General features: G+C 38.9%; 2 protein-coding genes and 1 long non-coding RNA gene across 6 annotated transcripts; 1 reads left to right on the forward strand and 2 right to left on the reverse strand.

The window, feature by feature from the left end:
* Positions 1-3,584: 3,584 nt before the first annotated feature.
* LOC113562913 lies at positions 3,585-5,916 on the reverse strand. Its single transcript, XR_003407239.1, has 2 exons — positions 5,475-5,916; positions 3,585-3,766 (listed from the first exon to the last, which is right to left on the reverse strand). It is a non-coding gene; the product is annotated as an uncharacterized LOC113562913 (long non-coding RNA).
* Positions 5,917-6,703: 787 nt separating this feature from the next.
* LOC105284044 (leptin receptor overlapping transcript-like 1) lies at positions 6,704-9,008 on the reverse strand. 2 transcript variants are annotated; one of them, XM_011347248.3, is made up of 5 exons: positions 8,949-9,008; positions 8,154-8,228; positions 7,674-7,872; positions 7,407-7,560; positions 6,704-7,279 (listed from the first exon to the last, which is right to left on the reverse strand). In XM_011347248.3, the coding sequence occupies exons 1-4, from the start codon at positions 8,963-8,965 to the stop codon at positions 7,447-7,449; spliced, it is 405 nt and encodes a 134-aa protein (XP_011345550.1). In that variant the 5' UTR covers positions 8,966-9,008; the 3' UTR covers positions 6,704-7,279; positions 7,407-7,446. The 2 variants fall into 2 exon arrangements, with proteins under 2 accessions (XP_011345550.1, XP_011345551.1); XM_011347249.3 differs by lacking the exon at positions 8,949-9,008 and adding an exon at positions 8,356-8,922.
* Positions 9,009-9,371: 363 nt separating this feature from the next.
* Positions 9,372-15,032, forward strand: LOC105284043 (transitional endoplasmic reticulum ATPase TER94). Of its 3 annotated transcripts, none has more exons than XM_011347247.3 (13): positions 9,374-9,530; positions 10,318-10,677; positions 10,934-11,126; positions 11,209-11,443; positions 11,530-11,663; positions 11,747-11,995; positions 12,078-12,242; positions 12,341-12,463; positions 12,546-12,758; positions 12,839-13,147; positions 13,280-13,441; positions 13,853-14,007; positions 14,175-15,031. In XM_011347247.3, exons 1-13 carry the CDS (start codon positions 9,514-9,516, stop codon positions 14,263-14,265), a joined length of 2,406 nt encoding a protein of 801 aa, XP_011345549.1. In that variant the 5' UTR covers positions 9,374-9,513; the 3' UTR covers positions 14,266-15,031. The 3 variants fall into 3 exon arrangements, with proteins under 3 accessions (XP_011345547.1, XP_011345549.1, XP_011345548.1); XM_011347246.3 differs by lacking the exon at positions 9,374-9,530 and having other exon boundaries at positions 14,175-14,282; positions 14,353-15,032; XM_011347245.3 differs by having other exon boundaries at positions 9,372-9,530; positions 13,853-15,031.
* Positions 15,033-16,605: the final 1,573 nt, after the last annotated feature.

Raw genomic sequence — 16,605 nt, forward strand, 5'->3', positions numbered from 1 at the left:
TTCAAAATGCGCTCTCTCATGTTCTCTTGTGTAGTTGGTACATCATTGTAAACAGTGTTCTTTAACATTCCCCACAAAAAAGTCTAAAGGATTCAAATCAGAAGAACGTGCTGGCCAACTGATATGTCCTCCTCTTCCTATCCAGCGTTCCGGAAACATTTCATGTAAAACTGTACGTGCAACACGTGCGTTATGAGCCGGACAACCATCATGCTGATACCACATTTGTAAACGAGTTTCTAACGGCACCTCTTCCAATAAGTTTGGTAATTGTTGGGACAAAAAATCAGCATATTTTTGACCATTTAATGTACCATCAATAAAGAAAGGGCCAATGATTCGATTGTGTAAAACACCACAGCATACATTAAGACTCCATGGACGTTGACGTTTTACTTGTCAAAGCCACCTTGGATTTTCAACGGACCAATAGTGCATATTTCTTCTATTTACTTATCCATGGTTAGTGAAAGTTGATTCATCGGTAAACAATATTCTGTTGAAGAAGAATTCATTGACCTCCAACTGTTGTAGCGCCCATTGACAAAATTCTATTCGATTAATAAAATCATTTCCATGAAGTTCTTGATGCAATGCAATGTAATATGGATAAAATGAGTGGCGTTTAAAAATGTGTAAAACACTTGTCTTGGAAATACCAGTATTTCTTTGTATTTGTCGAGAACTGATATGGGATTATTTGCCACTGTAGCCAAAACAGTAACTTCTGCTGGTTCATTAGTTTGCAAATGAGGTCGCATTTTCTTACGTGAACAAACACTTCCAGTTTCACGAAATGTTTTAATAAGACGGTCAAAAGCAGCGCGAGACAGTAAACGCTTTTCAGGGTATCTTTGGCTGTACATTCTCTGCGCCTCTGTAGAGCTTCTTCCGCTTTCACCGTAAATAAGAAGCATTTCTATTCTTTCCTCTTTCGTATAATGAGTCATATTTAAACTCTGATATCGAGAAACTCAGGAAATGAACTGAACTGCGAAAGCATTTCATGATCATAAATATTTACATACACATACACACACGCACACAATACATGTATGGAATTATTTCAATCTTACATTCCATTGAATTCCAGAACATGAGAGTGTTTACCGATGAATCAATGTTCACTAACCATGGACAAGTAAATAGAAGAAATATGAACTATTGGACCGTCGAAAATCTAAAGTGGCTTCGATAAGTAGAACGTCCATGGAGCCTTAAAAAATGTATTGAAGTCGGAGGACATCATTTCGAACACCTCCTTAAATAAATTTTTGTGTTGAAGAGCATAGTTTGATTTTTCTGTTTCCCGCGTTCAAGATCATTTAAAGGTCATGTTGTCATAGGTCGCTGAACTCCTCTCGATGTTGGTTATAAAATTGCGCAAACAAAAATATGTAGTTCCATTTAAAAAAATTATCTTGACCTTTGAATCTCCGAAAAAAATAGCCTTGAAAAAATTTTCGTTCTGTCATCATGATAGCCCCTTCGAACGGTGCAACTTTTTCCTTAGACATTTTTTCGTATCATCAAAAACAAGTGAAATATCTAAGATCGATTTAAGTGGACCGCTCTTATATACCTAGACCAAGTATTCGATCTTTAGTGAAGCTAACCAGTTGACAAAAAAATGCATTATCTTCACGTATCCTTTTTTTCTTTCAAATATAAGTGTTGGTTGAACAGAGAATTATATATCTATATAAATCTTTCCTTTTAATCAACTATTTGGAGGAAGAAAAAGGAAAATATATAATATAAGAATGGCTCTTTGTCAATGTGCCAACAATTCACGCTTTTTAAAGGGAAACTTGGTGAATACTTGGGTTAGCTATGTATGTGTATATCTATATATCTTATATATATAGATATATATACATATCTATATACATCTTATATATATTATGTATTTTTTTCATTAAGCATATTTCAGAAATCATTTATTATATTAATTAGATTGCAAATATTAAATAAAAACGTACAATAAAAATAATAAATACATTTTATATATAATTTTTATTATAACTTTTTAGTATTTGCAATCTTCTGAATACTCGTATAATAAATTTAAATATAATTTCTGAAGTATTTTCAATTTATTTTAATAAGAGCTTTGTAATTTGTGTGCAACATCATAGGAAAGTTTCAAAATTATTTCAATTAACCTTTAGTAATATATCAAAAAGATTTCAGCTATTTTAATAATCTTTCGGCAATATTTCAGAAAGGTTGCAGATTGATCTATATACCTTTCAGCAACCTTTCTATAAGGTTTTGAATGCAAGTATCGCGGACATTTTGCTATTCCGGAGTTGTCTCATAACTGTTGCAGAAACATTTTGCAATATTTATGAGATGCTTTCATCCGTCAGATGAAATACTTCTGAAATATTTCTGAAATGTTTTCGTGCTGTATGGGTAATTGGTAAAAAATTATGTTTATTGTATACATGTAAAGAATACATGTTATATTATATTATTATTTTATGTTATATTATCATAGGCATATTTATTAATATAAAATAACTTATACGTATAGAATGTTGCGTCCGGGGCGTCTTCGGAGCGCGCAGCTGATTGCGATTAGCTCGTAACACCGGGTGGTTTCAAAACACAGAGCCACCCTGGACACAACAATAATACTTCATGTATATTATAAAATAAAATGTATACATATACATATATATATATATATATATATGTATGTGCGTGCGCGCGCGCGCGCGCGCGCGTGTGTATGATATAGATTTTATAATATTCATTACATTTATTTTATGGATTTATACGTAACTTATACGGCAAAGAAATAAAATAAATAGAAGTGATTGGGCATTATATCTGTGAATAATCAATGCATAAAAATTATATATATATATATATATATATATATATATGTATATGTATACATTTTATTTTATAATATACATGAAGTATTATTGTTGTGTCCAGGGTGGCTCTGTGTTTTGAAACCACCCGGTGTTACGAGCTAATCGCAATCAGCTGCGCGCTCCGAAGACGCCCCGGACGCAACATTCTATACGTATAAGTTATTTTATATTAATAAATATGCCTATGATAATATAACATAAAATAATAATATAATATAACATGTATTCTTTATTTCGCAAACGTAAGAAGAACTGTATATTATATATATATATATATATATATATATATATATATATATAATATACAGTTCTTCTTACGTTTGCGAAAATGTAAACGACGTAAAAAGTAAAAGGGACATGAAAGAATATTCGGATAATCAGTGTGAAAACAGAGAAGCACGAACATGATGAAACCAAACATGCCAAACATGAAACAACGATATAGTAAACGACTGATTAGAAAGAAACTGAATGACTGCGTGAGGGAGGGAGGGGGGGGGAGAGAGAGAGAGAGAGAGAGAGAGAGAGAGAGAGACGAGCGAAGGAACCAGAACGAGCAATCGAATATAAGGTGACTTTTCAATATTGTACGTTTTTGATCATTTTTTTCTAAGCAATCTAATGCAGGTAAAAGGATGTCTGGGAATTTATTGGGAAATTGTGCACATGTAATAAAAAATTAAATACATGAATATATTTTTTATATATTTATTATATAGAATGGAATGGAGAAGGCATATTTTTAAAGACAATTTTTAATATCTGTATGGATATGGGTACGGTACATACGGTGTGGGAGGCGGCGGTGGTGGGGGTAGTGCATACCCCATTCTCCTCCTCTCCACTTGCAGCGCCCGACGAATGATATTTTTCACTTGCTGAAAAAATACATTTTTTAACTGTAAACAAATTATATTAATCGACCAACTCGCTGTATGTAATTTTTATTCAAATGTGAATTTATTAATAAACACAACGTTTCGATCGTGATTCCGAAACTTTTCAAGCGCTAGTTCAGTCAGAAATATGAAATTGTTGTATGTCAGATTGTACAAACCATGAAGTACTCAAATTAAATTTAAAATGTATAAAAACATAAAAAGTAGTCAATTATAATTGAAATGTATGTTAACTGTAAGACTTGTCAAAAGAATGGAAAGAAAACGTGTAAACAAAAAAAGTACTTATTTTGTTTCTACGTTTCCTTTCTTTTCATTCGTTTTCATTCTTTTATACTTTCATACGAGTTGTGGTATTTATGCTGCCGCCTTTGCTACTGCTATAGCGTTGGGAAAAGATCCATGCGGGGAAAAATATTGCAATGACGTGAGCGCATGAGACGTCATTTTCTTACTATTTTACAAAGTAAGGAACTGACGCTTTTCCCGACCTAAAAATGTTTACACATCACATTTTCAAAGGCATCACATACGTGGCAATGACCTCATAATCAATGATGTCATAAATGTTGAGTAAAACATTGTTGCTCGATGCGTGTGTTATTCGCGCGAACGCTTCTTGCAACAAATGCGTTATTGCTCACATGCCTCCTATGATCAATCGGAGAAACGAAAAAATAAATTGGTTGCGTTCTCACGGGAATAGGCGTTGGAGGGGCCCATTCTATTTCTAAACTTTTATAAATATTTTAAATTTTCTAAATATTTAATGTCACTGAAGGATGTTATTAGTAAGTAACTTATTCGAAATACTTGGCGCTGCTAAACCGACTCAAGAGGACGGTGTTCCATTGCTGTACTAGTTCAGAATGTTTCTTTTTTCTTCCAATATGTAATAAAAACATTGCCTTCTTTCTTACTCTTATTTAAAAATATTTTAGATATTTTATATATTATACATAACACAAGTTCTTACAAAACAGCTGCATGAACTTAAAGAACACATAGAGCAAGTATTTGGATTTGTCAACATTTAAATTGTTGCAAATACAGGAAGAGGTGGCGATTCGAAGACGAATAAATGCACTCATGGAAGACGTGACAGACAAACAGAAGGAGAACGCTCGTTACAAATGCGGTATGCTCAGTTACAAGACCAGTTGCATCAGTGTTGATTAAATAATACATAATTATTTAAAAATACATCATTATGCTTGTTGAATGTTATGTAGCAAGCTTTATTGCAACATGTATTATTTTCCAGACTATATTTAATTTTAATTAAAAACTAATTAGTGTCATTTTCAGATTTATTTAGTTTATATGTTTATATACTCCCATCACATTTATTCAAAATCGACGGAGATTCTGCGTTATTAAAAATAATTCAAAGTATTCTGACACATTCACAATCATTTCATATCATTTTATTAACTTATAAGTAATCTGGCTCTAGATTTTGATACAAATAGTAGCGATGTTTCGGTGAATTTGGTTTTTTGTTTTATAAAGATATCCTATAAAAGTTTCATATACGAGAAGCTACAAAATATAATGATTGTATGAAAAAAATTTTATTGGAATGTTCATATGCACATTTGATATATATTGTAAAAAAGTAAGTTTGTTGTGATATATAATACATCATTATAGATAAATGCGCGCATATGCGTGACTCGGAACTCACCCTAAATGTTGAAAGACTTCTTACAGTCCAGTTGACATTCCAAATGCTTCAGAGTTTTGAAGCATTCACGAAATCACGTCTTCCCGACATGTCGGTAATGTCAATTCTGTCAGACACTGATATTTTAGTTCCATCGAAGTGACAGCACTTTCACGAAAAAGTTCACTAGCAGCTCCAGCATCCCCTTAATTATAAAAATTATTGCTTCCCAAACTGTGAAAGTGCCTTCCTAAACTTGCCTAAATGATTCCCAAATGATTGCAATAGAAAACATTAGAAAACAATGAGATATATCGAAGATTATAAACATTTTCCATTATATAGGCTATGGTCAAAAAATCCCTAGATTTGTGGCTTTACGTCTGGTTGATGACATGAAACTTTATTTTGAGATGCAATTATTATTTCCCAAACTCTAAAAACATTACAGGCGTATTTCCTAAATGATTTGGCGTTGAAAGAAGCGAAAAAGAACATTATTTGGAATGATGTCTGCTAACTATACGCTCAACTAATTTTCATTAATTATTAAAAAACTATTATTTCCCAAACTCTAAAAGTGGTTTCCTAAACTTTCCCAAATGATTCCCAAACGATTGCAATAAAAAAAAAAATAAAATTTATCATATTTGTCTGCTAACTATACGGCGGTCTGTGTGCTATCTGGGTCCTCGCAAGCAGCAATCGCAAACTTCAAACATTTATTTAAAGCAGTTTTGAAACGATGTGTCATTTCTGAGCAAATGGACTCATTTAAAAAAAGTGTTAATTTCTAAAGTATCTACACGATTATTTAAATTTGAAAATCATGAAAAATAAAAACTCCGACTCATCGTTGAATCATTCACTTGATTTATATACATAAAATAAAAATTTGTTTAATTTGTCGTTGAACAGTATTACTTATAAAAAAATCATTTGTTAAACTGCATTGCATAATTACATGGAAAGGAGGTTTATCTGACTTCACGTGGAGTCGTATTACTTGAAAATAAAATTACGGCTGACTTGCCGTTGTCATTCTACTCTTCCATTTTTGCTTTTGCGTCAATTGATGCAATAGTATGTAATCAGATGCATATCAAACAGATTTATCAAAATATCTTTTACTCGCTTTTGTTTTATCATACCTTGTAAGATAAAAAAAATTCTTCAACATATTCTCGATTTATTGTTATTAAATTCTAATGTATTTAAATTAGAATAAACTACATAAAGAAACGGCAATTACGCGACGCTGTAATTCATTTATTCGTAAAATCATGACAATCGCGCGAGCGATGATTATAAATGAGATAAAACTATAATTCGCAAGTCATTTTATTCCATTACGATTTCAGAAGAAACACATTTTTTTGACTAGTCTCCAAGAATGATCGAAAAGGTGGGATAAAGTAATAAATTGTAGCGCTTTATTAGCACATTATTATTACGAAAGACTTAGATTAAATAAAAAATATTTCCGACATTGTCCTCTCGCATTGTTGCGCTTCAGGTTTCCCCTGAATACCTCTGTGCGAAGGATCTAAGATGTCAAACGCTTCAATGCCGTTCCGTGACACGTAGAATCCAACATCTGATCGGTTGCTGGACAACGGGACACATCACCGACGTTCCCTGTCGCTTTAGAGTGCACTACAGTATTATTCTTCCGTCTGTTTTGCAGCATGAACGTAATAGATTATCGATTTAAGGTTTATAGTATGTAAATTGTGTACAATATGTTTATAGCAATTTAGACTCAATATGTAGCTTTCAGTCAGTGCACCACATGATTGATCTGCTCCTTTAATCTCATAAAAAACCTGAAACATTTTCAATTTTCAATAAATTAAAAATTACAAAATATTCAATAAATTCTTTTGATATAAATTTTTCCTTGATGTCGGTAATCGATAATGTTACAATAATTCTAATCAGCGCGTTACTTACGTTCTTATCATGATGAATAAGTACAATGTACAGCAGCGCCTCACCACATATTGTAATCGGTATCGTCTTGATCGAATGTTATGAAAAATCCGACTAGAGTTGAATACACGACGATATTACCCGCTAATGTCAGGTAGCAAGCACCCCATTGTATCTGCACGCAAGTGGAAGGAATTTTTAGCTTTTAGCTTCGACCAGAACCAAATTGTTGTTCATAATTATTCGAATGCGATAATCTTGCATTATGTATTTATGGTGAAGACATACTACTGGCTCATCAGCTGGAGACCGTGCCAACACGATTGGAAGAGCGAAAGACGATACCACAAATCCCATTGTGATGAATATTGCCAGCTCTAAACATGGATTACTGGTGCTTCCTGAGTCATCTGTGTAACGGCGTGCTATTATGGTTGGAATAGGTGCTAGTATGTAGAATAGTACCACAAAAAATGGCCACCATACTCTGGAAATTGTGTAGATTGCAATAAAGTGCTGTCCATTAAATAATTTTATAAAATGTGACAAACTAGTTTTAATTATTTGGAATACAAAATTACACGAAATAATAAAAACAAAAATAATTGACATAAGTTAAATAAGTGGGACAGAATGTTTATGCTTCTAATAATTTCACAATTTAAAGGTGCTATGAATAACGTCCCACCATGCACGTTTAAGTGCTAAAACGGTGGGACATTTTTAATACCGCTATGCTTCAAGAGTTAAATAAGAAGATACACTCACTTGTACACTGGTAATGCACAACCAAGAATGACAAATGTCATTCCAATGGAACCAGCAAACGCGAGTAATACTAATCTGCAATAATGAAGTGTTACTGTCACTCTTGTTCAACACTTGTCTCTGATTAAAGAAATTATTCAGACTATAATTTCTTCAAGAAATCATATTTTATTCCAATTTACTTGTCCGTGAAGACACTTACGCTATTTTCAGGCCAAACACAAGGCCGTCACAGAGAGATTACATGAAATGAAAAAAACACTACATTAGTCTCCACGTATTACGTGTCAAAGAATACTGAGCATACAATTTACATGATATAAACAAATACAATTTCACTTTTGAATCACAGATAATCGAGTACGCGAGAAATATTCTATAATAAAATATTCTATTCTATAAGAATGACTGATCGTCACTTTGAGATAAGTGGTGAGTGTACAGATAATTAAATAATATGACGCTGCATTGTAGGATGCTTGGAAAATTGACGTTTCTGCAATCATCGGAGGATCAAAGATTAAAAGAGTCTCGACGACGAGCCCTCGTCCAATCTAGATCGATAAGCAACGCATCTAAATGAGAGGCCCCCAGAAATTGAAATTCCGAGACCCAGGAGCCGGGAACCGTGGCCGTGCAAACGTCAAACGACGACAACAATAGAGCGCCGAGGTTATGTTTTGACGGGCGGTTTCGCCGTTTCCGCGTAAAGTCCCCGTGACGGTGAGATTTCTCGAGAATCCGCGCGACAGCGAACGCAATCGCGCGTTAAGTGACGGAAAGTACGTCGAATAACCTTTTATCCCGGCCATTGCGGATCGATTTGACAAGTATGTATATTATCGAGCTCTCGCCTCTGCGTAGACTACGCGTAACGTAAAGTATCTGCGGCTGCGTGCACTCGCAGCGACTTGCGGTGCGAGGAGGGCACAGCGAGTTGCGTACCAATGTACTCGACATTAGAATGGTCACTCGCCTAACCAATGACTTGCACTTGCACTCGCGCGACCAATCATCTCTCGATACGTGCTCGATTCAAACTCCGAGAGTATTTAATTTTTTCGGAAATGTTAACCTTCGAAGATTAGCAACCGCAATCAATTTTCTCTCGCGCCTTGAACTCGTCTCCGATTGGTCGCGCGGCGCGATACGTCACCGCGGCGATCGCTCCGGCGCGACGCGCGACATGCGGACGCGCCTTTACTCTATGATTTGGCAACGATAGAGGCGAGCGCGAGCCTTCTCATACAGTTTCTCGTTGCGTTACTAACTGTGATTGTGACTTTATCGCCAGAATTCGTGCGTACGCCGGAGCGATCGTGTGCATCTTTTCGCGTGAGGAACACTGAGAGTCGAAGCGATGAGCGATCCGAAGAGGTAAGAGAGACCGCAACGGTGCCGCGGCGCGACGTACCTACGGCAATTTTCATCTCCCGTCCCGGTTCCTTGCGATCGCGGTCGCTGGGATGCGCGTGTGTGGAGACGAAGTGAAACAGTCGGAGGCGACTCTCAATTTCACGATGTCATCATGTCGACGCCGACGCGCTTTGTTTTCGCGGATCCCTGCGGCCCGCCGCTACGTCCTGACGTCCGTGGCATCCTGAAAGCGGCCGTTGCTCGCGATATTCGTCGCGATACCTCGAATTCGCGAGACGCGAGTCGCGCTCATCAATTTTCGCGGTGTCGGCCCGATCATGGCTGGAGCGCGGGCCAAACACGACAAAGAAATGTTAACACGTCGCCGTCAATTTTACCGTTGCGCGATGTAATCATGACGAGTCGACAAGCTCTCCCTCTCTCTCTCTCCCCCTCCTGACGTTGAAAATTATTATACGTGAGATTTTCAGCGAAATTTTTTTCACGGTACAATAATGCCGCGTCCATTCTGCGTAACTGAAATTTAAAAATATGTTAATTAGTTAGAATGTTGCATACGTGTTTGCTATGTGTTTCATCATTTTTCGTCGTTGCCATTTCGTGAGTTCAGGAAAGTTCTAGATAGATGAGTATGACACATAGGTCCACCTGTTAGGCATCATATTATTCTATTATGTTATTCCTTCAAGAGAAATTGTTTGTAAAAAAGAAAATTTTTTCTCTGATTTTGACTCTGCTCCAAAAGAAATTAAACTCTTGACTACTTAAATAACGTTTCTTACTTCAGTGGTGAAGATTTGGCGACGGCCATCCTTCGTAAGAAGGACAGGCCAAACAGACTGCTGGTAGACGAAGCCATTGCAGACGACAACTCTGTGGTGGCGCTCTCCCAAGCGAAGATGGACGAGTTACAGCTGTTTCGTGGAGATACCGTGCTGCTGAAGGGCAAGAGGCGCAAAGAGACAGTGTGCATTGTTCTTTCCGACGACACTTGCCCTGATGAGAAGATCCGCATGAATCGCGTTGTCAGAAATAATTTGCGCGTACGTCTGAGCGACGTCGTCTCCGTGCAGGCATGTCCAGAGGTGAAGTACGGCAAGCGCATTCACGTACTGCCAATGGATGACACCGTGGACGGGCTTACTGGGTAAATTTAAAATTAATGTTAATCGACACAACTTTAAAATTTAATTTCAAAATAGTTTAAGCTGCCAGGAAATTAATTGAAATGAAAAGTCAACTATGCGACCAAACTGGCAATTTTATTATGAAAAACACACAACGTTTCGGCCGTTAAATTAAAATTAAAAAATTATAAAATTTAAGATTCAATTTAAGTTTCAAAAAACCAAAATTGATATTTTCTGTGCAATTAATTTGATATACTTTTAACATCATTGCAGAAACTTATTTGAAGTATACCTAAAACCGTACTTTCTGGAGGCGTATCGTCCCATCCACAAGGACGACAACTTCATCGTGCGCGGCGGAATGCGAGCCGTGGAGTTTAAAGTGGTGGAGACCGACCCGGGACCATTCTGCATCGTGGCGCCCGACACGGTGATACATTGCGAAGGTGATCCGATTAAGCGAGAGGTCAGAGAAATAACACACAGTGCTCATTTGTGCCTACGACAACGTCGACGCGGAGAATGAAGAATCATCGGTTTGTTTGCAGGAGGAGGAGGAGGCGTTGAACGCCGTGGGCTACGACGACATCGGCGGTGTCCGCAAGCAGTTGGCGCAGATCAAGGAGATGGTGGAGTTGCCGCTGCGCCATCCGTCTCTGTTCAAAGCTATCGGCGTTAAGCCGCCTCGCGGGATACTGCTGTACGGGCCACCGGGAACGGGAAAGACCCTCATCGCCCGCGCCGTGGCGAATGAAACTGGAGCATTCTTTTTCCTCATAAACGGTACGCGATCATTGCTGATCTGAAACGAGGACGAACAACATCCGAATGAGAATTCAACAGCTGAAAGTTCCTCTTTTTCCCCGCAGGTCCGGAAATTATGAGCAAGCTGGCCGGCGAGTCCGAGAGCAATCTGCGGAAGGCGTTCGAGGAAGCTGAGAAAAATTCTCCGGCCATCATATTCATCGACGAGCTCGATGCTATCGCGCCAAAGCGTGAAAAGGTTCGCCCGAATATGAAATGAACGTCGACGCGTTTTCTTGACAAGTTGAAATGGAAATAAAAAAATATCTCTCTCCGGTACAGACGCACGGTGAGGTGGAAAGACGCATCGTGTCGCAACTGTTGACACTGATGGACGGCATGAAGCAGAGTTCCCACGTGATCGTAATGGCAGCTACCAATCGGCCGAACAGCATCGATGGGGCACTGCGTCGCTTCGGGCGCTTCGACAGAGAGATCGACATCGGCATACCGGACGCCACCGGTCGCCTGGAGATCCTGAGAATCCACACGAAGAACATGAAGCTCGCCGACGACGTTGATTTGGAAGAGGTGATTTCAATCGTTTTTGCATTTTATGTAGTTTCTAAAAAATTGAAGCTTAGCCCGAAACAATAAAAAAAAATTGTTACAGATCGCGGCGGAAACTCATGGACACGTTGGAGCTGATCTGGCGTCTTTGTGCTCCGAGGCGGCTCTCCAACAAATTCGTGAGAAGATGGATCTCATTGATCTGGAGGACGATCATATAGATGCGGAGGTGCTGTCTTCTCTAGCTGTGACCATGGAGAACTTCAAGGTGAGTCGCCGTTCTAATTTTTAATTTAAAATTAATATTAATTTTTAATTTAAATTAATATTTTTATCATCGTCCTCTAAATGCGAATCTCATTGCAGTACGCGATGACGAAGAGCAGTCCGAGCGCGTTGCGCGAAACGATCGTGGAGGTGCCGACGGTCACCTGGGACGACATCGGAGGCTTGCAGAACGTCAAGATGGAGCTGCAAGAATTGGTGCAGGTAAGAAAAAAAATAAACGCGTAGCACACCGTGTGTGAACTCATAGACGAGAGCGTGCTTAATACGCATCTTCCTCGCACAGTATCCAGTGGAGCATCCGGATAAATTCTTGAAATTCGGCATGCAACCGTCAAGAGGTGTGCTGTTTTACGGTCCACCCGGTTGTGGTAAGACTTTGTTGGCTAAAGCGATCGCCAACGAGTGCCAAGCGAACTTCATCTCCGTCAAGGGTCCCGAGCTGTTGACCATGTGGTTCGGCGAGTCCGAGGCTAACGTTAGGGACGTCTTCGACAAGGTGAGTAGCTGCGCATCAACGCAACGGGAACTCCAAGATGAACGTAGGACGCGGAGTCGAACGATTGTTAATTATTCCAGGCAAGATCAGCAGCTCCCTGCGTATTGTTCTTCGACGAACTGGATTCTATCGCAAAGTCCCGAGGGGGCACCGTCGGCGACGCTGGCGGCGCGGCGGACCGCGTGATAAATCAGATACTGACGGAGATGGACGGTATGGGCGCGAAGAAGAATGTGTTCATCATCGGAGCGACAAATCGTCCCGACATCATCGATCCGGCCATTCTGCGACCCGGTAGATTAGACCAGCTGATTTACATACCGTTACCGGACGAGAAGTCCCGGGAAGCGATATTCCGCGCTAATCTCCGCAAGTCGCCCGTAGCGAAGGTAAAACGATTCCCGCAATCAGCAGCTCGACAATCGATCGCGTGTCTCGAAACGATATAAATCTGGCGATACGAGGTGTTTGTTATACATTTTGAAACTGGTACTTCAAGGAAGAAATCTCTTCGCTTTCAGGACGTAGACTTAAGCTACATAGCCAAGGTCACGCACGGTTTCTCCGGCGCCGATCTGACAGAGATCTGCCAGCGTGCATGCAAGCTTGCCATCAGACAGTGCATCGAGACCGAGATCCGTAGGGAAAAGGAGCGAGCGAGTAACCCATCCGCATCCATGGACGTGAGTACCTCGCGCGCTTCACCTTCCGGCTTGCATTTCCGTCGCGTCATTCCCGTGACTCATGAGCGCCTGAATCAGCACTCGTCGTATCGCTTTGAATTACGTCGACGTTTCAATCGATACAATTTAATACTACATCAGCAAGTGATTATCAGGACAGTTTTTTTTCCATCTATTTATTATTCAGTTTTTTCTTCGACGCACCATAGTAAGTTATTATATAATATGTCCGGGCTGCAAGAATGAAGCTTCTCTTCAAGCATAATAATCTTTACGCAGCTTCCGAGGGTAATAAAAGACATGCGCAATTTTAAGGAGCAAGAATCAGAATGATCGAATGCAGATAAAAATATAACTGTTACACGTATCGCTATAAGTCTCTCTAAGAGCTCTGCTAATCGCTTATTCTAGATGGATGAGGATGATCCTGTACCGGAAATAACGCGAGCCCACTTCGAGGAGGCGATGAGGTTCGCGCGTCGCTCGGTCTCCGACAACGATATTCGCAAGTACGAGATGTTCGCGCAAACGCTTCAGCAGTCTCGAGGATTCGGGACTAATTTCAGGTACGAGCTTCCTTCGAGTATCGATGTGCGTGCTACACTTAGGGAAGCGAAGCTAGCCTGCGCGGTTTCGCAGTTTCGCAAAACTGTTTTCAATACACGTAATGCGCTCTCAGCCGAGAGTTTTGTTCTATGTACAGTTTATCATTGAAAAAAATTTGCATTTGCAGATTTCCACAAAGTGGAGCGGGCGGTACTCAAGATACCACGCAAGGCGATCAAGCCTTCCAAGATGATGGAGATGACGATCTCTATAGCTAAGTTCCCTCGTTTCCTTTGTATGTGTCATTACAGTGAGCATACGACAAAAGGGCCTGTCTGTCTGTTATCACCCAGCGTTTTGCACAGGGATCGTTTCCGAGCGGCGTTTCCGACCGACCAGAAGAGAGAGTTGTGCAGAAATGAACGAGAGATAACGGAAATTTTGTATGAGATGGGTAAAAACTTTGTGTTTGTAGAAATCGGGGATCCCCCACTGATTTATGTAGTTAAGAAACATTCGGATATAAAATAATCAATCGAACTCCTATTTTCTGTCACACGATTATTTTCGCGTTTAACCGTTTCTGTTGACGGAACTTTTTACGCCTCCTCTGGCGTATCCCTCGACATAAAATTGTAGATTTCTCTTAATCAGGATGGCAGCATGTAATTGCTATATTGATTGATAACCGTATGCGGGACAGGAAGCAGATTGTTACAAAATGAAAATGAAGAATAACTGTGAGCTTCACCAGTGAGTGCACGTATTATTATAGAAACGCGCGTACCGACGACGTTTGTCGCAATTTTTCTACGCAATTTCTACGTAATGGGCTTAAGTTGGAATAGACCCTTTTGCTGTATCATCACTATACTCGCCGAGAATATACATTCTGTTGTTTACACTCACAAATTGCAGTAATATAAAAGTTTATGCCATGTCGATAAGATTATCACAAATTGATGATGATGATGATGATGATGATGTATGTGTCGACGATTTTACAAATATTCCCTTAGTAGTAAATTAATCCACATACACGACCAAAGAGCCTCTTTAAATCTCATTATTCGATTCACACGTGGGACTGTCCCGACCGATTATGACCGTTCGCAGTTTTATAAACGTTGGCAACTGCCGATAAGTTAAGTAAGATTCTTAAATACGAGTAAACAGAATCGTTCGTTCAACTTTCTTATACGAGAGACTGGAGACAAGGTTTCGCCGACACTATTGATCGATTGTGCAGCTGACGTATCACCTTGCATTAAGTCTGACAATGAAATCGCTTTAAAAAAAACAAGAAGCGCAAGTCAACATTGCTGTTAATTAGAGAGAGAATTGTTCTCCCGGTATAACGAGTGAAACCTGATGCGATAATTATACGTTGTCAGTTCTGCTAAGGGAAGCAACGCTTTAGTTCCAGCACAAAACAGTGATTTGCTACACGCAATTATAAAGGAAAAGTACAAGAAGCGTTATCTTAATCCACGGAATATCCCGTATCGTTTCCCGAGCAATTTTTTTATCGCATTACTTTTTTTATTCCTGCTCATCCTCGTCGTAATCTTGCGTGAGGCAGGAGTGCTTATGCCAGGAATACGTTCAGTAAAGTCGTGAAAACACATTTATTTATCGTTTTCAGAAACTTGTAATGACTGTATCGTTACTATATTATGCGCGACAATATCAGTACAACACAAGTTTCCACACGAACGGAGAGCTACGACGACGCGATCTTCAATGAAGAAAGCATATATATATATATATATATATATATATCGATTTACATAGAAAATCATCAGCGATTTTATTAGATACAAATAAAAGTGGGACTTTGAACCAATCGCAGATAAAAGGAGAGACTCACAGTGGTTTCTTTTTTTTTTTCTTTTCATTTGCAGATCAGCACAATCACGTGTATTATTAATAAGAAAAACTTCATACGCAATGACGTTCAAAGCTTAAGCCTTAGCACGTTCAATATGTACATTGGTTATTAACGCTCTTTTTTTTATTTACTTTTATAAAAGTAAGACTATTTACCAAATAAAACTCGTTAGTATAAAACCGCCGTAACGACATGTCACATCGCGGATCTACGATACTGACATAGTCACGATTTCGTGCCGAACGCTTCGGTTTGCACGAGAGGGGAAACCTTTTTCTATTTTGTGTGTGTGTGTGTGTGTGTGTAATCGAATATACAAGATCCATTAAATTACACGTTACGCTACGAGGGATTATGACAGAACGCAACTGTGCTTCACTCAATCGTACATAACAAAACATCCTCAGTCCCGGCGTCAGTGTCATCATCTTACATAAAAAAAAACAGTAAATTGGCACCCCGATCGTTGGAGAAATTTTCCAACTCTCACAATCGAGCGTCGCGAGCCGGTAGTAAATGAAAACGCAAGAGAAAAGGATGTGTCGAAGATTCTTCTGTCGGTCCTTATCGTTAATTAGCTATTTATACAAGTTACATGTCATGACGATCTCGAATAATCAATCTGAAGAAGCGCTTCAAAGGAGACTTATCGCACACCTGATACGATTACATACAACATCCGCCCGATAAAAAGTATAAGATACAGCATGGCAATGTCTGGTACTAG

This window comes from Ooceraea biroi, chromosome 1 (genome assembly GCF_003672135.1).
Source record: "Ooceraea biroi isolate clonal line C1 chromosome 1, Obir_v5.4, whole genome shotgun sequence".
Classification (NCBI taxonomy): Eukaryota; Metazoa; Arthropoda; class Insecta; order Hymenoptera; family Formicidae; genus Ooceraea; species Ooceraea biroi.

Bases quoted from the DNA above. Each gene is read 5' to 3' on its own strand.
- LOC105284043 (XM_011347245.3), top strand. The intron at 11,996-12,077 runs GTGATTTCAATC...AAATTGTTACAG, and splicing joins ACGACGTTGATTTGGAAGAG to ATCGCGGCGGAAACTCATGG. The intron at 13,442-13,852 runs GTGAGTACCTCG...CGCTTATTCTAG, and splicing joins ACCCATCCGCATCCATGGAC to ATGGATGAGGATGATCCTGT.
- LOC105284044 (XM_011347248.3), bottom strand. The intron at 7,873-8,153 runs GTGAGTGTATCT...CACAATTTCCAG, and splicing joins TGTGCATTACCAGTGTACAA to AGTATGGTGGCCATTTTTTG. The intron at 7,561-7,673 runs GTATGTCTTCAC...ACTTGCGTGCAG, and splicing joins CTCCAGCTGATGAGCCAGTA to ATACAATGGGGTGCTTGCTA.